Raw genomic sequence first — 19,818 nt, 5'->3', positions numbered from 1 at the left:
TGGAAGGGCACCAGAACAGCGACTGTTTATTTAGTCAAGCTCCAGGTCATTAGCTGTGCAGTCTGCTCATCCCCCCCGAGTCTCTTTGCCCTGTAGGCCTCTGCCGCAGGCCAGCACTGCCCCATCAGCTCTCCGCTTTCTGCTTCTGCTCCTGCCCTGCTCCGGCCTCTGGCTGCTCCTCCGGCTGGCTGGCCGGCTGGGGCCCGCTGGGCTGGGTGCTGCTGGGCGCTGGCTCAGCCGGTGGGAGGTTCTCTGGCTTGCTCTCAGCCTCTTCGTCCGCGGCGCTACCGGCTCCCGCCTCCTTGCTCTTCGGCTCCTGGTGTGGGGAAGAGAAACAGGACAGACAAGAGGCTTCAGCAACGGAGGCCCCCCAGCCCTGCAGCCGGACAGACCGCTGGGGAGGGTGTAGCTTTACCTGCCACCCCCCAGGGTCACCTCCACTGCCCCTCACTAATCCTGGGGCGCAAAGGCAGGCCCTCGGCTCCATCCTTTGGCCAACAAGCAGCCCTGAAGCCGCACCCTGCCTCCCAGGGCTCCAGCCGAGGTCAGTGACCCCCAGGGGCTGAGCAAGGGAGCCACGATGGGGGCCAAGATTACAGTTTGGGGAGCGCCCCCTGGTGGCCAGCAGAGCCCTGGGGGGCCACAACATACATATAGGAAGCACTGAGGCCAGCGAGGGGTTAATGGGGCCCTAGGTGGGCACAGCCCTGACTCCACACACAAGCGCTGCCAAGCGACCGTCCGTGCCCAGAACATACCTTGGCCGGCGGGGGCCCCTCCGCGCTGGAGTCCAACAGGGACCCGTCTCCCCCGGAGCCCTCCTCTTCCTCCTGCACGCTGATGAAGATGGTGGGTGTTTCCACCTCAGGCCCCTCCTCCCGGAAGTCCATGGGCTCCTCGGCGGGCAGTGGTGCCAGGACATGGGCCGGGCGTGGCTGGCTGGCCGGCTGCTTCAGCTTCTGCTCCTCCTCCAGCTGCCGTTTGAGCGCCTTCTCCTGGGCCAGCCGCAGGGCGATCATGTCCTGGGACATGCGTGGGAGGAGGGGGGCGGGTTCCAGTTCCTGCTGTCCGGGGACAAAGCACTGTGAGCCGGGGAGGGGACCCCTCCGTATCCCTTCGAGCCGGGGCCGCAAGAGACAGGCCAGGGATCCTGTGTCCTGCCAGGCCGGGGGGAGGGCAGCAAGGCCTGGCTCACAGACAGAGCACTGGCCACGGGGCTGGCTCGAGAGTCCTCCCCCCTCACGGCTCCGATCTATGCTGCAGGAACTGGCTCACTCCCCCGTGCCCGGTTCCCAGCCTCCCCCACTCACCTCCATCAGCGGCTGGGGGTCTTTCAGCTCCATCTCCTGCTTGCTGCTGGCTTCCAGGATGGCCATGGTGGAGTTGGGGACGTGCGCTTGCTGTGCGAGGGGGTGGGGAAGGGAAAGGGAGGCTGGATGAGCAAGGCACGCGGGAGCAGAGGACCGGGTGCCCAGAGCTGTGCCCGGTGCCAGCTGCCCTGCGTCCGCAGCTCCAGCCTCTCAGCTCCCGACTGGAGACAGAGGCTGGCCAGTAAGGGGGGCAGAGGGAGCTGGCCTGGGGGGCAGTCACCAGTCGCAGCAGGCGAGTTTAAAGGCGGAGCCCCAGGGGGGCACCGGTGACTCCCCAAAATCCGGCAACTCCCCACCTGCCCCAGAGGGGGTGGGGTGGGCTCTGGAGCCCCAAGGGGCCACACTGCAGCCTGTCCCGATTACTAGAGTCAGCCTCGCTTGTGCCCCACCCCAGGGCGACTCTCCCGCGGGGGCAGCGGTACCTGGTGCGGGGTGAAGGAGCGGACGTGGGCCAGCAGGGGCTCCCGCAGCTCGGGGCACTTCTCGAAGACGGCGCTGAGCTGCTGCGGAGGGAGCTGCAGGATGACCTGGAAGGACTGGGGCTTGGTGCGCTGGCAGCATTTGATGAAGCCCTCCCACACCTTGGGGTACTTCCACACCTGCGGGGCACAGAGGGGGTTAGGAGAGGGGCCGTTCCAGGGCCCCCCTGCACACAGGGCCACGAATTCAGCCAGCCCCCCGGGCGCCTGCAGGGCCACTGCTCTCCTGGGGTGTTGGGAAGGAGCCGGCCAGCCACGTGGGCCTTGGCAGCCGTTTCGGAGCAGGGAGGAGCCCTGGAACAGGCAAGGGGTGGAGGCTCCTTGGCGGCTAAGAGGCGGGCACCCCGCCGGGCCCCTCCTCGTGGCTGTCTGCTTTAGGGATGGCTCCGTTCTCACTGGCAGGCACCGGGCCAGACTGGAGGGCAGGGGATGGGGGCCAGGCAGGAGGAAGCTCACCGGGGGTGGGGCAGTGCCAGGCACATGCAGTGCTGAAGCAGTGAGGGGGCGGGCCAGGGCAGCGGCCTGGTATGGTCACTGCACCTCCACAGCCCCGGGGGAGCAGGCTGAGAAACGAAGAGACCAGGGCTGTCCGGGGACAAGGGAAGAGCGGCCCCCCTCCCAGCGACAGCAGAGGAATCGCTTGACTTGGCACTAGGATGCAGCCACCTCTGGGGAGGGACCCAGCGGCGGGTCAGCGGCCAGACGCCACCAGCGCATGGCGGGTTAGGACAGGAAGAGCACACTAAGCACAAGGCCAGAGGAAGGGGAGAGGGAATGGGCCGGGACGCAGGGTTGGGGGCTCCGCAGGGAGACGGCAACGCCAGCTCCAGCGTTAAGCTGAAGGAAGGGGACAAGGCTTCGGCAGGATGAGCGCCCTCGGCAGGGTCGTTCCCCGCCTCCTCAGGAGTCCGGGATTTCCAGAGACCCCAGGACTCCCTGGGCCCAGCCAAGCTTGTGCCGGGGACCCGCTGTGGATAAATGTCTGCACCATTTCCATACAAGGAGGGCTCGACAAATCGGTGTATCTACTCCCCCGTGGCGAGTAGATTTCAGCCGGTCGCTCAGTTCGCCGGCAGCGCGCGCATGAGCAGTGCGGGGCTGGCGCGTGGATTTCGCCGCCGTTTGTCAAGCCCTGCATATAACCATGTATTATTCTCATATAACTTTGTATTAAGAATGATAACGGAAGGGGGCCTCACCCTCCTTGACCGGATTAACCTCGTTATCTCTAGCCTTATTCTGGCCTGCATATTTATACCTGCCTCTGGATATTTTCACTACGTGCATCTGACAAAAGTGGGTCTTTGCCCACGAAAGCTTATGCGCCAATGAATGTCAGTCTATCAGGTGCCACAGGACTCCTTGCTGCTTTTGCAGATCCAGACTAACACGGCTACCGCTCTGATATTTGTATTAAGAGAAACTTTGTGTCTCTTTATAGAGAGAGATCTTGTATGGATCTTTGCTTCTTATAGACCACAGAAACTCTGTATTAAGCCCTTTCCGTGATAGGAATAGGAAAACGACTTTTTCTAGGAGTAGACTAGACCTCTCCCCTTTCCCTGAGTGTCCTGTTGAAATGTCTGAGGTGTGAATGGAGGAGCCTTGAGAGCTGAGCACCTCCAGCAGCAGTTGCAAGGGTGGAGGGGCCGGGAGCCAGATCCAAAGACAAGACTTGTGACGTGAGCTCACTGAAAAGACGACTGGACAGACAGACGCCTTGGAGTCAAGCAGCAAGGGCCTGCCCTTGGAAGGACCCTCTTTGAAGCAGCATTAAGAAAGGCGAGGTGATGACTGACTGGCAGCCTGAGAGGGATAAATAGGAGGCATCTTGCAGAGGGACCCCGGGTTTTCGCCTTGTCCACATGGGAGCATCGATGCGGATCGGCTCCACCCCTCCCCCATCTAACTCACCTGGCCAGTTGTGACGTAGTGGGGGTAACTTGCTAAGGCTGTAGCAAGACCCAGCAGAGAAAGGGGGAGTCATTATGCAAAGGTGGCTCCAAACTGGTCTGACCAGCCACCCCCCATGGGGAGAAACAAAGGAAGGTGGATGCTGCCCTGGCTGGGGGCAGGGCTGGAGGAGAGGTAATTAGTTCCTGTCTGGAAAGCAGGGAAGAAGGAACTGGGGAGGGGGCTGGGACTCCCCCATCTCAAGGGGGGCACTGAGGCCTCTTAGCCCCAGTTCCTGTAACCAGATGACATCTGTGCTGTGCTATATCCTGGAGAAGCAATAAACTCCCTCCATTCTACTGGCTGGGGGAGTCTGTTCGTGCCATTTGGGGGTGCAGGAGACGGGGGACCCCAACGCGCCGTCACACCAGTGCAGTTGGGGGGGCAGCTATTGGTAACAAGGGGGAGCGTGCGTGCGTGCGCGTGAGTACACGAGTGTAATGTCTCACGCGTACGATAAGGCCTTGATCGGTCTATGTACGCTCAGTAACTGCGGCGTGTTATCGTCTCCCCTGAAAAAGATGCCGTTTGCTTCTTCGAAGCACATCCCCGCGCCAGGCTCGGCGGCGAGGCCGGGCCGGGATCCCACCTGCTTCATGATGAGGCGGGACAGGACGTTCATGACAAAGCCGCCCAGGCGCGGGTACATGGTCAGCGACTGGATGACCGTCCTCATGAGCAGCATGGGCAGGGGGCTCTGCTCCATCAGCTGCTGCATCACCACGGCCAGCACCTCCGACGTGTAGACGTTCCTCTCGGCAAAGCACAGGTTGGTGGCTGCGGGGGGGAGGGGAAGAGAGGACGTGGGGGCGTGGCCGAGACCCGGGGCGGGGGGGGGGGGAGGAGGGCAGGGCGCCAACGGCCACAGGACGTGAACCCAGGTGTCCTGGGTCCCTCCCTGCTGCCGGAGGCACCGGTCCCGGGGACGGGCAGAGCCGGGAAGGGCCCATCCCCCCTACCTTTGATGATGGATTTCATGTCGCACTTGGTGGAGTCGATGTTGTGCAGGGCGATCAACAGCTCCCCAGGGTTCAGGGGGGACACGGCCGAATTCCCTTCGCCTGCAGCGGGCACAGAGACAGGGCTGAGCCGGGAGGCCGGGCTGCCTGCGGCTCCCTCGGCGCTGGGCCCCATGGGAGATTCCGGGTGCTGACCAGCCTGTGCAGCCTCGGCCCTGCAGCCCAGCTCAGTTTCTCCCGCCGGAGACGCTGACGGGGCTCCTGAAACTCCCCAGGCTCAGGCCACTCCCTGGCTGAGTCTCCTACCCCCGCCTGGCCCCCAATTGTCCTCCCGGCAGCCCCACTGCTCCCCCACGGCCCGTCGTCTCCCAGCGGCATCTCGCCAGCCAGCCCCCTGAGCTGGGAATCGCGGCCCCTCGGCTCCAGTCCCTCCCCCCAGGCTCCGGCCCATCTCCCAGCAGCTGGCCCCGCACCTACCGTGCTGCGTCCCCAAGAGGCGGTTGAACACCTCCTTCACCACGATGGGGTTCAGCTTGATGAGCTTGGGCAGCGCCTGGATCACCTCTTTCTGGGGGAGGAAGCGAGGGGTTGGGGGGAGAGCTCGGCAGATATCGGTTATGCCCCACAACCCTCCCCACGGGCCTTCGGCCTACTGGACACGGGGGAGACTGAGGCACGGCAAGGGGATGGCACTGAGCCAGTGCCAAAGCCAGGAATCCAGGGGTTCTGGCCACCATCCCTACCCCCGCCTCTAACCACTAGACCTCACTCCCAGTGGAATCCGGGAATCCTGGTTCTCAGCCCCCCTTCCGTGCTCTAACCACTAGACCCCACATCCTTCCTCCCCAAGCCAGGGATGGAACCCACTAGAGCCCACCGCCTCCTCTAGGCAGTGGCTCCCCCCCGCCACGGCCTCAGCAGTGCCCTCCAGGCCCCGCGGGCCCTACCTTCTCCAGGCCGTTGAGGACGGGGATGAGGAACCGGACGTCCGGGAGCCGCTTGTGGTAGAGATCGCGAACTCGCTTCACCAGCTCGGGAGACGGGGGCACTGCGCGAGCAAGGGCAGGTCAGCGCCAGGGGAGGGGCTGGGGGAGCCCAGCGCCGACCTGCACTGGGGGTGGGGGATGTGCTTGGGAAAGCCACATTCCCACTGAACGGGAAACCGAGGCCCAGGCAGGCCAGCGGCCCTCTGGAGGGCAGGGCCCGTTGGGAGGGGCCGGGGGTCTAGGGGCAGGGTGGGGCCGGTACCTTTATCCGTCAGGCTGTGGAGGCAGCGCGTCACCAGGGTCTCGGCCCCTTTGGGGCAGTTCTCCACCAGTAGCAGCAGCTCCGGGGAATTCATCCCCATCCCGCGGATCTGGGCACAGAGGGGGAAGAATCACCAGGGATGCGGGGGGCTGGGGTGGGGGGAGCCAGCAATCAGCACATGCCTCCCTAGCCAAGCCCTAAGAGAACCCAGCCGATACGGCGTTAGCGCCCTCTCCACAGGGGCAAAAGCCAAGGGGGGTGGACAGAGGCCGTACGCAGCCCAGAGACCCGAGGCTGGGCGCTCGGAACCACGGCCCCAACAGGGTTACTGTGCAGTGAGCACCGGACGGCTCTCCAACTGGGCGGACGCGCCTAGCGGGTCCTGGGGCCGCTACTGGTCCTTATGTTCATCGCTGCCCCGGGAGCAGAGCGGAGGGTGGGGTTATCCAATCAGGGAGGGACGACCACGCGGGGAGGGGCCGCGAGCACTTCGGAGGAGAGGGCTTGAATTGGACGAGAAGAAAATTGGACACGCCCGACGTGCCGCACCAAGGAAGGAGGAACGTGAGCGCACAGCTCCCACACGGGAACTAGGTGCAGAGGTCGGGAGGCAGGGCGGGTCGCACGTCGCGGGCGGGCCGAGAAGGCGAGGCAGGGACGAGCGAGGCTGATCTCCCTCGACAGGAGCATGGCGGGAGGGACCCAGGCTGCGACGGCCCTTCTGGGTGCAGGGCCCAGGCCTGGGAGTTGTGGAGAAACGAGCGAGTCCAGAGGCCAACAAAACCGATCCGAGGGTTAGGGGAGGAAAGGTTCAGCCCTGAGAGCAGCCGTTAGACACGCTCAGCGCCGGTCTAGAGACTCCGGGGGGCAGCCGTCGGGATGCTGGGTAGTGATGGGTAAGGTACCAGCCTCCGGAGTCAGAGGCTGAGGGTTCGATCCCCCCCCTCCTTCCCCTGGGAACAGCCACCACCAGCTTGGTGACGGATGGACCTGGCACCCTTGGGACACAGGACAGATAAGGGGGGCCAAGAATGTAGGGAGGTTGGGGGGCTCCTCCAGTGGATAAGGTACCCAGAGCCAGAGGTTGAGGGTTTGAGCCCCACTCCCCCTCCTGGGAACAGCCACCACCACCAGCTTGGTGATAGATGGGCCTGGCACCCTTGGAACAAAGGATGGATAAGGAGGGTCAAGAATGTCAGTATCAAGTATTAGCGGGTACACGACTATTTGAGAGTCCCCGGTGGCGAGGCCGGGAGTCAGTGTGCCCAGGGAGCCCCCTGCCGCCCCGAGAGAGGCAGCAAGGGGGTGGAAGCGGCTTGCAGGGGGAGCCAGCTTCCCACGTGTCCCAGCTCCCGCCTCCCCACCTTGCTGCAGGCGATATAGAGGCGGCGGCCGGGGGGGTAGCTGACATGATTAACCAATAAGCCCGGGCGTAGGGGTTCATCGGGGATTGCACTGCACTGTGCCACCCCAATCGACTGCCCCGTGGGCCAGGGGTACAAGGGGCAACAGGCCCAAGCTGCAAGAGCCAGGTGAAATTGGAGGACAAACTTTTCAACTCCCTGGGGAGCTCAGCTGCAGACCAGGCAGGCTCCCGCGCGTCCATCCACAGGCTGGGAAAACCCGTCACGGCTGCTCTGGGTGGGCCGGGCTGACCGCAGGGCCCTTTCTGTGATCCTCTAGGTCGGACTCCAGAACAGCTGATCCACCCAGTGCTAACCCAGCTGCCAGTCATCCAGGAAGAACCAGAGCAAAGGGCCACCTGGCCCAGGGTCCTGTCGGCCGACAGCGGCCGGGGCCGGGCCCCAGAGGGAGGGAACAGAACAGGGAACCACCCAGTGAACCCTGCCTAGTCACCCGTTCCCAGCCCCTGCCAGAGGTAGGGACCCCGTCGCGGCCCAGCCTGGCTAAGAGCCACTGATGGGCCCGTCCTCCGTAAGCTTCTCTAGCTCTTCTCTGAGCTCTGTTCTCGTCTTGGCCTGCACGGCCCCCTCTGGCAGGCCTTTGCTTCCAACCTGAACCTCACCCCAGCGTAGGGCAGCCAGGGACCCCCAGGCGCTGTACAAACAGCATGAGGACGGCCCCTGCCCCCAGAGCCTCGCTTGGAATTCAGTCCCCAGCCGCGGGGCCTCGCTCACCGGCTGCTCGATGACCCGCAGCACGGTGCGCTTGATGTCGGCGATGGCCTCCGTGTAGACCGAGGCCAGCTCGTGGATCAGCTTGTGGTTCTGCGGCAGCAGGGCCAGGTACAGGTACAGACACTGCTTGATGGTCTCCTCGGTCCAAGGAGCGGCCACCTCTGCATGACAAGGGGGCGGATCGGTCGCGGGGCTGGAGAACGGGGGCGGAGCAGCAGCTGTTCCAACCGCTGGCGCCAGCCTGCGCCCTGGGTGCCCGTGGCAGCCGGGAGGCGAGGGACGGGCTGGGACCGCAGGGAGGGGCGGGCAGCTGGCCCCGAGTCACTCTCAGGGGGGCTGTGGATGTGGCAGGTGGCTGCCAGGACAGCAGGGGCTGGAGGGCGGACAGGCCCCAGCCACGGCCCTGAGAACACTGGGGTCCCCCCATGCGTGGGGGAGGGGAGAGCTCCGTGTCCCCCTTCCGCGGGTCAGGCAGCAGCTGTCAGCACCAGGCTGGGAGACCCCCACACCCCCACACAACAGTGCCAAAGCCCAGCACTAAGGGGGAGATCCGCCCCCCCCCCCCCACTACCTGTGTCCTTGTCAGCCCCGAAGAGCACGGACGGGGGGTTGGGGTGCACCAGGAGCTGCAGGTAGTTCAGCGCAAACTTCTCCACGTACTCCCGCAGGTGCTCCTTCTCGTACATGTGCTTGATGAAGAAGATGGCCTGCTGCCGGACCTGTGGGGCAGACGCGGCGTGTGAGGGGGGGAGCTCCCCCCCCTCGAGAGGCAGCCACCTCTGGGGGGTGGGAGGGCTGAAGGCAGCTGCGCAGCAGGGCCACGCGACCGCACCAGGTGGGGAATCGCACCCCTGCCTAGCTGCTGGGGGGCCGAGGGGAGGCAGGCTGGGGTCCCTCAGGCCGTGGGGGGAGTGCTAGGGAGCCGAGTCACAGGTCCCCCGGCGGGATTCCCCGGGCGGCTGGAGCCTGGTTTGCGGCAGGAGGGGGCAGGACAGGGGCTGGACAGTCCCACAAGGCACAGGCCCCCGGACACACCTTGTCCTTCTCGTGGGAGCTGAGGTCGAGCAGCACGTGCAGATCCTGGAACTGCCTGGACGGGCGCTTGAAGATCAGGTCCTGCAGGGTGGACATCCCCAGGGCGGTGCGGCTCTGCAACAGACAGCCCGGTGAGCAGAGGGCCCCTCAGGGGCTCAGCAAACCCCGCCACCCCCGGAGGCTGGGGAATTGGCTCCATGCACTTGGCTGGAGCTCAACCGCGTGCCATGCAGCAGGGAGAGGCCTTGCCCCCCCACCTGCCCCCTGCCTGCTGAAGGAAGGTTCAGTGGGGCCTGTCAGCCTCCTGCCTCTCTCCTCGGACCCACCTCGTCCTCGCAGTACTTGCGGATCACCTCCAGCGCGCTCTCCGTGATGAGCGGGGCTTCCAGCACCAACTTGGTGAAGATCCTGCAGGGGGCGCACACACCGACCATCACCATTGGCCGCAGGCTCCCCCGGGCTCCCTTTGCCTGGCTTCGAGATGCAGCCACCTCTGGGGTGGGCCGGGGCCAGGCTGGGAAAGGGAGGGAACCCCTGTGCCAGGACGTTATGCAGGTCTCCTCCCCAGCGGGGCAAGGGATGTCTAGGACAGGAAGTGCAGGCAGAGGCCCCCTGCTGGCAGAGTGAGGATGCTCACGGCTGCGGGATGGGGACCCCGGAGCCAACACGGCCCCACCCCACAGCAGAGAGCTGGCTCCGTGGCAGGACGCCCGGCTGGGTGCTGGTCTCAGGCAGGCGGTGCTGGTGGCACCCGAGCTGACGTCCCAGCAAGGAGCGTGTCCCCCCCACCCCCGCCCGGGGCCAGCGGCTCCGCCCCCCAGGGGGACACCCACCCGTCCTTCTGGTCCGGCTTCTCCTGCAGGCCGGAGAGCAGGCCAAGGAGACATTCGTCGTAGCGCTCCAGGGAGCCGCTGGGGTACTTGCTCAGGTAGGCGTTGTACTCGTGGAACAGCCAGGCGAAGGCCAGGTCCAGCCGGTTGCGGACGTCGTCCAGGATAAAGGCCATGACCTCGCTCTTCAGGGGCACGCCAAACTGGGTCACCAGGGAGGCGAGGATCTTGACCCGGGCCTGGGGGAGAGGGAGGGAGGGTCACGCACGGACGGGCCCCTGGGCCTCCCACCCTGTTGTGGCCGCGCCGTGGCCTACCTGGGCCGCCCCGCTGCAGGCTACGGCTCTCTCCGAGCACAGGATCCGCTTCACGGCTGCCAGCTTCAGCTTGTCCACTTGCTGCTCCGTCAGCGGCTTGATCACGTCGCTCAGGCGGAAAACCTTCTTGCGCCCACCGGCGCCCGCCAGCCTGGAGTGGGGAGGGAGGGAGCAGCTCAGCGTCGGACGGCGCGTCGTCCCTCACCGGCAACCCGTGCGTCAGGTTACCCGTTCAACGCGGTACCGCCGCCCGCTGGTGCAAAGGGGCCACCACCTTTCCCTGGGCATGGCGGCAAGACCCCAGATGCCCGAGGGGTGGGAACGTGCCATCAACAGCGGGCTGGACGCAACGTAACACCAAGGGGGACTAGGAGAGATCAACGCCGGAGCATTAGCAGGGCCAGGAGCTCCGCGGTGCTTGGCAGCCAGCGGGGGAGCGGACTGGAGGGGCCAGAGGTGTAACGGGGACCCCCAGAGCAGTCTGCTGCAATCTCATTGCTGTCCTAATGGTACCAAGCTGGAAGGGGACAGCGAGTGCGGTCCCGCAGGGATCAGCTCTGGCCTGGCTCTGTTCAGGGGAATGCCAGTGCCGGCGGGGGGAGGGGGGGCGCACTGAAAAGGTCGGAGGTAAGCAGGATGAAATCAATAAGGACTCATGCCAAGTGCCGCGCTTAGGGAGGAACAATCCGTGTCACACTCAGGAAGGGAGCCGGGGGCAGAGCGGACCACGAGCTAGACGTGAGCCAACAGCGCGACACTGCGGCGACAAAGTCCAGCAGCATCGAGGGGAGCAGGACCCGAGGCTGAATTCCGCTCTGCGCCGATCAGGCCCCGAGGGGGGGTCCTGCGTCCCGCCCCGGGCAGAGCGTGTCACTGAAGACGCGGAGAATCGGGAGGGGGCCCAGAGAAGGTGGCCGGCAGGCGGAGGGGTCTGGCGAACGTGCCGTGGGGGGAGGCCGAGGGGCTGGGCTTGTTTCGGCTGGAGAGGGGACACCATCGCTCGCAGGGCTGTTCAAGGGGGCGGCGAATGGTGACCTCTGATCCCAAGACGAGGGGCCGTGGGCTTCACTTGGAGCCAGGGCGGCGGAGCAGACAGACGGCCTCACCTGGGCTGGGGGGCGGGGATGATGGGCTCCGGACGCCGCTTGGCCTGCGGAGCCTCTTCCTCCAGGAGGCTGATGCAGCCCTGCGCCCCCACCACGGAGATGGCCTGGCCCTGGGACAGCGCGGACAGGCGCCGCTTGATCAGCACGCTCTCCGGCTTCGCCAGCTTCTCCTCCTTGGGCTCCTCCTTCAGCACTTTGATGTGCTCCACGCCTGCGGGCGGGCAGAGCCGTCAGGCCCCAGCTCCAGGGGTGGGGGCGCAGGCCAGGAAACAAGCTGCAGTCCACCCCCTTCCCCCCACACTCTGCTGGTGCCCCTCCCTCCCGATCCGCAGCCCCTGCCAGCCCAGCCCTGGGATCCCTCCCGCCCTGCCGGTGCCCCCCACGCACAGACCCTGCCAGCCCAGCCCTAGGATCTCTCCCGCTCTGCCAGTGCCCCTCACTCCTGACCCATAGCCACTGCCAGCCCAGCCCCGGGCTCCCCCCAGCCCCACCAGTGCCCCTCACTCCTGCCCCACAGCCCCTGCCAGCGCCCCAAGGCTGGGGAGGCAGGGAGTCCACAGGCAGGGGAGGTGGGACTGAGTCCCATCTCCTGGATGTTCTCCCCCTTCCCCCAGCCCCATAGAGAGGTCTCTCCGCCCCCTCGGCAGACATACCTGGGCCAAGCCCTGCAGCTGTCATCTGGGTGGCCATGAGGCGGGAGAGATGCTTGATCTGGGCTTCTGTGCCGGCCGACTCCACGGGGGTGTAGGTGGCTTGGAAGGAGGCAGGCATGGTGTCGGGCAGGTACACCATGCTGATCAGCACCTGGGGCAGGAGAGCCGGGACATGGCAGCAAGGCAGCTGGCTGGAGATCCGGGAAGAGGGGTGGGGGGGCACGGGTCCCTCTGGCGCTGCCCCTCCCCAGCCTGCTGAGGCCCCGCCCCCCCCAGCACGGCACTGGGACAGCGGGTTAGAGCCCACCCCACAGGGCGCCCCCTGCTGAGCACTGAGTGTAAGGGCAGCGCACCCCCTGGATCTCCCCCCAGCCCTCCCTCCAACAGCTCGTTAGCTTGTGGGCGGTAACAGGAACCCCTGCCCGAGGGCCGAACACACCCCTCCCCCGGCAGCGTGTCCATGCCCGGGGGTTAGGACCCGTCAGCACCGAGCCAGGGCCCGGCCGCACCCACCAGGTTGGCGACGTTGTCCGGCGTCAGCAGGGGCTGCAGGAACTCGGCCGTGATGTCCGTGTCCGACAGGGGGCTCGTCTGGACGGAGGGCTTGGGCGGCGGCACGGCCGTTTGCTCCAGGTCCTTGTCCTCGTCATCCTCCCCAAGGGACGGCTCTGTGCCGGGGAGCCCTGGCTTAGAGCGGAGGGGCACTGCCAGGGCTGGTGCCACAGCCCCCCAAGCCCCGCCGGGCCCCGCCAAGTGCCGTGTGCCCACAGAGCTGCACCGGTAGAGCTCCAGCAGCGGGGAGGCTGCTTCTGCCCCCTGCCAGCCTTCCCCAGCACAGGGAGGGATCTCACTACCCTAGAAACACCGGCTCTAAGGGCGAGCCGGTTTCTGCACCCTCTGGCCTCCAGGATCCCAGCTTCACTGCGCAGTCTGCCACCCAAGGGTCCACATCCAGGGATGTCTGGGATGCCGGGGCTCCTGTGCCCCCACAGCGCCCCCTGCTGGGTGAGGCTGGGAGCTCCTCACCCCAGGCAGCTCCTGCCCCGTCCCCACAGCGCCCCCTGCTGGGAGAGGCTAGGACTGGAGTGGCTGAGAGCTCTGCGCCCCCCCCCCACAGCGCCCCCTGCTGGGAGAGCCTGGGACTGGAGTAGCTGGGAGCTCCCACACACACACTGCCCCCTGCTGGGAGAGGCTGGGAGCTCCCCACCCCTGGCCACTCCTGCCCCGTCCCCACAGCGCCCCCTGCTGGGAGAGGCTAGGACTGGAGTGGCTGAGAGCTCTGCGCCCCCCCCCCCCCACAGCGCCCCCTGCTGGGAGAGCCTGGGACTGGAGTAGCTGGGAGCTCCCACACACACACTGCCCCCTGCTGGGAGAGGCTGGGAGCTCCCCACCCCTGGCCACTCCTGCCCCGTTCCCACAGCACCCCCTGCTGGGAGAGGCTAGGACTGCAGTGGCTGAGAGCTCTGCCCCCCCCCACAGCGCCCCCTGCTGGGAGAGCCTGGGACTGGAGTAGCTGGGAGCTCCCACACACACACTGCCCCCTGCTGGGAGAGGCTGGGAGCTCCCCACCCCGGCCGCTCCTGCCCCGTTCCCACAGCACCCCCTGCTGGGAGAAGCTAGGACTGCAGTGGCTGAGAGCTCTGCCCCCCCCACAGCGCCCCCTGCTGGGAGAGCCTGGAACTGGAGTAGCTGGGAGCTCCCCCACACACTGCCCCCTGCTGGGAGAGGCTGGAGTAACTAAGCTGCTCCTTCAATCACAGCCCTCAGAGCTGGGCCAAACTCATTGCACTGGGCGGCGGGGCGCTCTCAGCGACCCTCTGCCTCTGGCAGCAGTGGCTGCTAAACCGGGCTTCTCAGCAGCGTGAGGCCCGGCCCGCCCCACCCCTCACCTATCTTCATCTTCTTGAGGGAGGGATCGGTGTCGTCCCGCGGGCGCTTGCGCGCCTCCTTCAGGTTGGGCATGCTGCGGGCGATCTCGGCCTGCTGCGTGCCCAGGTCCACCAGCAGCGTGGTGATCTGCGCCTGGAACTCGAAGGACGAGGGGTGCTTGAGCACGCTCAGCAAGTGCAGCTTCAGGTTCTTGCGCACGCTGCTCACCTGGGACTTGGCCAGGGTCGGCGGCAGGTTGGCTGGGGGAGGGCGACACGGAAAGGGGGTCAGGTGTGCGGAAGGGACCCGCTGTAGAGAGGGAGGCTTGGGGGTAAGCCTGGGGTCTGGCTCTGGGCAGGGAGGGGCGGAGGGGCCAGACTCCAGGGTTCTACCCCCTGCTCCGAGCAGGGAGTGGGATGCAGGGCAAGGAAGGGGGCTGAGGGGCCGGACTCCTGGGTTCTATCCCCGCCTCCGGGCAGGGAGTGGGATGCAGGGCGAGGAAGGAGGCTGAGGAGCTGGACTCCTGGGTTCTACCCCCGGCTCCGAGCAGGGAGTGGGGTGCAGGGCGAGGAAGGGGGCTGAGGAGCTGGACTCCTGGGTTCTATCCCCGCCTCCGAGCAGGGAGTGGGGTGCAGGGCGAGGAAGGGGTCTGAGGGGCCGGACTCCTGGGTTCTATTCTCAGCTCAGGCCAGGGAGTGGGGTGCAGGGCGAGGAAGGAGTCTGAGGGGCCGGACTCCTGGGTTCTACCCCGGCTCTGGTCAGGGAGTGGGGCCCCGAGGTGGAACCGGGGGGCAGCACTTACCGTGCAGCGTCTCGTAGGCCTGGATCACCTCGGCCATGAACATGGGCCGCTGGCGGGCGATGCTGGCCAGGGAGCCCAGCGCCGCCGTGAGGTTGATGCTGGAGATGGCCGGGTGCACCATGAACTTCAGCAGCTGCTCCAGGGCCCCCTTGCCCTCCTCCCACAGCGCGTCTGCAAGGCAGGAGTGGGAGGGGTCATGGCACAGGCCGCAGGGGTCACGGCACAGGCCGCAAGCCGCGCGAGGGGGGTGGTTAAGGCATTTGGGCCGGGGGGGGGGGAGGAAGAGCCACGTGCTGACAGCCCCAGCGGGCCCCCCCACTCACCGTGCTTGATGTAGGGGTGGTCCTTGGGGATGCGTTCCAGGCTGATGTCGTTCTTGTGGTGCTTGGGCACGTCCGAGTCGGGCATGCGGGGCGACAGCGTGATGATCAGCCCCTCCACGAATTTGATGGCGTGGGTGCGGATGCCGTCGTTGTCCGAGTCCAGCAGCAGGATGATGTCGCTGGCCATGGCCGACACCATCTCCCAGCAGGACTCCTGCAGGTCGTTGATGACTCTGGACTTCACCATCCACTGCCGGGAGCCAGAAGGGAAAGGTGAGAACCAAGGCGGGCTGCCCTGTGTGGACCACTCCGCTGTGGGAGCAGCCACGGCTGGAGTAGCCAGGAGCTCCCCCCACGGCTAGTGCCCCCACCCTGCTCCCCCCTGAATCCTCTCCAGAGAGAGCAGCTCTTGCCAGAGCCAATCCTGCAGCGCCCCCTGCTGAGAGAGGCTGGAATAGCTGGGAGCTCCTCCTGCAGCGCCCCCTGCTGGGAGAGGCTGGAATAGCTGGGAGCTCCGCCTGCAGCGCCCCCTGCTGGGAGAGGCTGGGGCCGCGCCGGCTGGCGGACGAGTGCTCACCTGCAGAGCCACCTTGTAGAGCTGGGTCATGGCGAGGATGGCCTTTTTCACCACGTTGACGTTCTCGTCCTTCAGCAGCATGTTCAAGTTGGCGATGAGCTTCAGCAGGAGCTCAATGTCCCGTTTGCTGGGGCGGGGGAGAGGACAAACTCAGGGAGGAGAGCGTGAGGCGAGGCGAGCAGCCCAGGAACAGCGCAGCTGGCTTCCATGGACCCCTTACCTCTTGTACTGGCAGGGAAACTGAGGCAGGGTGGGGGGGAACGACTTGCCATGGTCACACCGGGAGTCAAAGGCAGATCAAGGCACAGAACCCAGGAGTCCTGGCTCCTAACCACTGGACTCCCCTCCCCCTGCTGGGAACAGAACCAGGAGTCCTGGCTCTTCACAGCCCCAGCTGTAACCTACCGGCCCCGCTCCCGGCCTGCTCACAGCACGGACCTTAGCTGGAGATAAGCGAGCGCAGGGAGTGGGGTGGGAGCGCTCCCAGCTGCTGCAGCCTGTGGGGAGTGAGGCAGCTGGCTGGACGAGGCTCCCATCTACTCGGTGGGAAGGGAGGTTACAGCCAGGGGCTCCAGGGTGCAGCAGCCAAGCCGTCCTTACCAGGCCTCCTCGATGAAGCCGATGACAAACTTGCGCACCTCGATGGATTTGTCCGCCTGGAAGGCGATGATCTCCTGCAGCCGGAGAGGCAGGCGGTCAGGGCTGGCCCCAGCTGCCCAGCAGGCAGCAGAGCTGGCCAAGAGGAGGGGGCAGGGCAGAGCGGGGCTGGGAACACGAGGCACAGCTCGGCCGCCCCCAAACGCAGGCAGGGCGGAGGCTGCGGAAAGTTTTAGGTTAGGCCCGGGTGAGAATATTCACACTCCTCAGGTCTACGTCGGACACTGCCCAGGCTTGACGGGCATCTGGGGCTCCAGCTTTGGGCAGCCCCCCACACCTCAGCCCCCAAGCTGTGGGCCCACTGAGCAGGGAGCTGATGTTCTGTCGTGTCCTTTGCTCGGCAAGTCAGAGGAATTCTCCGCCTCGTTCAGCTGCCATGGGGAGGGGGCTGCTGAGCGAAGGGGTATCAGTGCCAGTGATACGGCATCAGCCCTTGGCATGGGCACAAGGAGAGTCAGGAAAGGCAGTTCCTAGGGGCGCCCCGGCACGCCCACGGCTACTCACATCCAGGAAGTTATCCAGCAGCGTGGGGTCCTTGTTTATAATTAGCTCCTGGACCTATGGGGAAAGCAGGGACAGCAGGTGAGTCTTGAACCAGTGGAGAGGTTTTGCAGCATCAGCCATTGCCCACCTGCCCACCCCCCCGTGGAGTGCCCTGCCCCATGGACCCACCCACTGTGACATGAGGGGCTCTGTGCAGGGTGGAGTGAGCCAGGGGCATATGGTGGGTTCTGTTTTCCCAGCGTCCTCCACTCCCAGCCTGGTGTCATCCCATTCCTGCGGGGAGGGGGGGCAGCGTTCTTGCTCACCTGTTTGAGGATGGTGATTTTAGAGTCATTGCTGATCAAGGCAGCCTGGTTTAACAGATCCACCACCTGCAGAGAGAGGAGCCCGTGAGGAAGCACCAGGGCACTCGAGGGCAGCTTGGCTCTAAGGAATCCCTCCCAAGACGATCAAACGGGTCACACCCAAGGGCCAAGCGAGGCTGAGAGCTCACGACAGTCCGGAGATAACTGCTCACGCAGCACAACAGGACAGCACAAGCAGAGATGGCAACTAGGCCAGGAGTTCTGGTGGGAACAGAGGGGCAGCCTGCGGGGACAGGGGGCAGTTGGCAAGAACGGGGGGGTGGCCCGCGGTAGCTTGGGAGGGGTACATGGCAAATGCCGATGGCTATCCTGGTGACAGACACCCATCCCACTAGCACTATGGTAGTGCCTAGAGCCCCTGAGATCAGGGCCCCATTGTACCAGGCGCTGAACAGACATCGCAAGAGATAGTCCCTGCCCCAAAGGGCTTCCAATCTACCCCCTCAGCGATCCAGGGCTCTGCCAACACCAGTCTAGTTTCCCTCCAGCGTGGAGGCCGCCATACCCTGTTGGCGTGGGGGAGGGGAATAGCCCACGCCAGGGTTGCACCGGTGCAATATACCAGGAAACGGATCACATCCCCACCCAGCGTCAGTGGCCTTGGGATAAAAGCTGCACAGACAAGACAGGCAGAAGGGGAGCCAGCCCCAGGGAGAGGAAGGGGTCTGCCCAAAGGGTCCCAGAAGAGCAGGGGCAGGGGGGAAGCCAGGTCTGTGAAGACCCAGACAGGTGCCTTCTCCCCAGACTATGCGGCCTCACAAGAACTAGCCAGAGCCTGTAAAGACGCGGTGCACTGCAGGGAGATCACTGGGGAGCACATCATGTAGCCCCAACATTTAGACCTTCACTATGCACATGGAAAGTGGACTGTAACTGACAAGGCAGGTGACCAGACTAACTTTTCCCGAACTTGGGTCCCAGGTACTCCCCCGCCCTGGGGCTGGAGCAGAGCCGATGGAGGGGAAAGACCCTGTATCTCGTTTCCCCACCCCTGGGCCTGTGACACATGGCCAGATGAGAGCCAGCCTTCCCTGCCTGCTCCCCACGCACCCTCTCCGAGGTGGTCATGCTGTCCGTGCCGCTGCCCTCCTCCTGGGTGAAGAACTGGGAGGCGATGCTCAAGCGGGCGTTGCCGCCATCCCCTGTGCCGCTGGCCATGGCTCCGGGTGCAGGGACGGGGCCGGAGCCCGAGCGCGGATACGGCCCCTGCCAACGGGTCTGTGGAAGGGCAGCGCCGCGCCGGCCGCTCCGGGTGGCCCTCGGCCTGGCTCCTCCAGCTGCTAACGAGGCGACTGGTCAGCACCCTGCTGGGAGTGGTCCCCAGCCCCGCCCCCCTCCTGCCCCTTCCAGCCAGACCCCCCAGGCCCTGCCCTGGCCTCACCCCGTTTCCCCAGGGGAACCCCAGCTCACCCCACTGCCGAGCAGCCCCCAGCCCCCATCCCGCACCCCCCAGATCCCACCACTCCGGGCCAGCCCCCTTCAGCCTCCAAAGCACCCCCCCGCATCGCCAGCCCCTCCCCCCTCGCCAGCCCCCCCTCCCGAACCCCCCCGCATCGCCAGCCCCCCCCGCATCGCCAGCCCCTCCCCCCTCGCCAGCCCCCCCTCCCGAACCCCCCCGCATCGCCAGCCCCCCCCGCATCGCCAGCCCCTCCCCCTCGCCAGCCCCCCCTCCCCCCCCCCGCATCGCCAGCCCCTCCCCCCGAGCCAGCCCCCCGCATCGCCAGCCCCCCTCCCGAGCCCCCCCGCATCGCCAGCCCCCCTCCCGAGCCCCCCCGCATCGCCAGCCCCTCCCCCTCGCCAGCCCCCCTTCGCCCCCCCCAGCGCCAGCCCCTCCCCCCTCGCCAGCCCCCCCCAGCGCCAGCCCCTCCCCCCTCCCGAGCCCCCTCCATCGCCAGCGGCCCCCCCCATCGCCAGCCCCTCCCCCCTCGCCAGCCCCCCTCCGAGCCCCCCCCCGCATCGCCAGCCCCTCCCCCTCTCAACGCCAACGCCCCCCCCTCACCCGCTCGCTATCCCGCCCGGCGACCCCTCACGTCGCGCGCGGCCCCCTGCCGGCCGCCATCTTCCCGCGGCCCGGGCGGTGCGCACTGCGCAGGCGCGCGCCGCAAAGCCCCCTGGGACCTGTAGTTCTGGCCGCGCGAAGGCGCCGCGCGGGGGTCGCTGGGTAACTTGGTCCGTCGCCCGGTGCTGCCGGCCTGGGGATGGGACAGCTCCCACCTGCCCTTTGACCCCGCCCCCTGCCTCTCCTCTGTGCCCTTTGACCCGAGAGCCCTGGTCACATGAGCCTCTCCTCTGTGCCCTTTGACCCCATCTTCAGCCTCCCCTCAATGACCTTTGACCTCTGACCCCACCGCCCCCTCCCAGTGATCCCCTTGGCCCTAGACCCTCACCCCACCCACAATCTGCCCATCCCCCGCCCAGGGGCAGCAGCCTCCCCTCCCCCAACACCTTTCACCCCCCCCCCCGCCGGACCCTCCCCCTCCTGCGCCCGCCCAAAGGAGTTCGATGCCCATTTTGGCCTGGGTGGGCCTCAGCTGGTTTCAGAAAAAAATTCCGAAAAAAAAGGACCCAAGAGTTGTTAAATAAACAAACACAACAAAAAACGAAAGAAAGAAAGAAAGAAAGAAAGAAAGAAA

The 19,818-nt window shown here is 66.1% G+C and overlaps 1 protein-coding gene across 3 annotated transcripts; it reads right to left on the bottom strand.

The window, feature by feature from the left end:
• Window positions 1-19,331, bottom strand: SYMPK (symplekin scaffold protein). Of its 3 annotated transcripts, none has more exons than XM_075915031.2 (27): window positions 19,185-19,331; window positions 18,236-18,462; window positions 17,126-17,191; window positions 16,821-16,874; window positions 16,260-16,333; window positions 15,660-15,786; window positions 15,083-15,332; window positions 14,760-14,930; window positions 13,978-14,217; window positions 12,602-12,756; window positions 12,089-12,239; window positions 11,436-11,646; window positions 10,330-10,480; window positions 10,016-10,251; window positions 9,509-9,590; window positions 9,183-9,296; window positions 8,719-8,866; window positions 8,148-8,308; window positions 6,010-6,118; window positions 5,709-5,809; window positions 5,239-5,329; window positions 4,762-4,863; window positions 4,392-4,579; window positions 1,793-1,969; window positions 1,311-1,400; window positions 759-1,064; window positions 1-316 (listed from the first exon to the last, which is right to left on the bottom strand). In XM_075915031.2, exons 2-27 carry the CDS (start codon window positions 18,341-18,343, stop codon window positions 125-127), a joined length of 3,855 nt encoding a protein of 1,284 aa, XP_075771146.2. In that variant the 5' UTR covers window positions 18,344-18,462; window positions 19,185-19,331; the 3' UTR covers window positions 1-124. The 3 variants fall into 3 exon arrangements, with proteins under 3 accessions (XP_075771146.2, XP_075771148.2, XP_075771147.2); XM_075915033.2 differs by having other exon boundaries at window positions 759-1,061; XM_075915032.2 differs by having other exon boundaries at window positions 18,236-18,465; window positions 19,185-19,316.
• Between the last annotated feature and the right edge of the window lie 487 nt (window positions 19,332-19,818).

The sequence above is a fragment of the Pelodiscus sinensis genome, chromosome 18, assembly GCF_052426305.1.
Source record: "Pelodiscus sinensis isolate ZL-2025 chromosome 18, ASM5242630v1, whole genome shotgun sequence".
Lineage (NCBI taxonomy): Eukaryota > Metazoa > Chordata > Testudines > Trionychidae > Pelodiscus > Pelodiscus sinensis.
Note: the sequence above shows the minus strand (reverse complement) of the source record. Positions and strands in the feature narration are given on the sequence as shown.

Excerpts from the sequence above, each read along its gene's own strand:
- SYMPK (XM_075915031.2), bottom strand. The coding sequence starts at position 18,343 with ATGGCCAGCGGCACAGGGGATGGCGGCAACGCCCGCTTGAGCATCGCC. Across the intron at positions 16,334-16,820 it reads TGCTGGATAACTTCCTGGAT|GAGATCATCGCCTTCCAGGC; the intron begins GTGAGTAGCCGT and ends CTCCGGCTGCAG. Across the intron at positions 15,333-15,659 it reads TCTACAAGGTGGCTCTGCAG|TGGATGGTGAAGTCCAGAGT; the intron begins GTGAGCACTCGT and ends GGCTCCCGGCAG.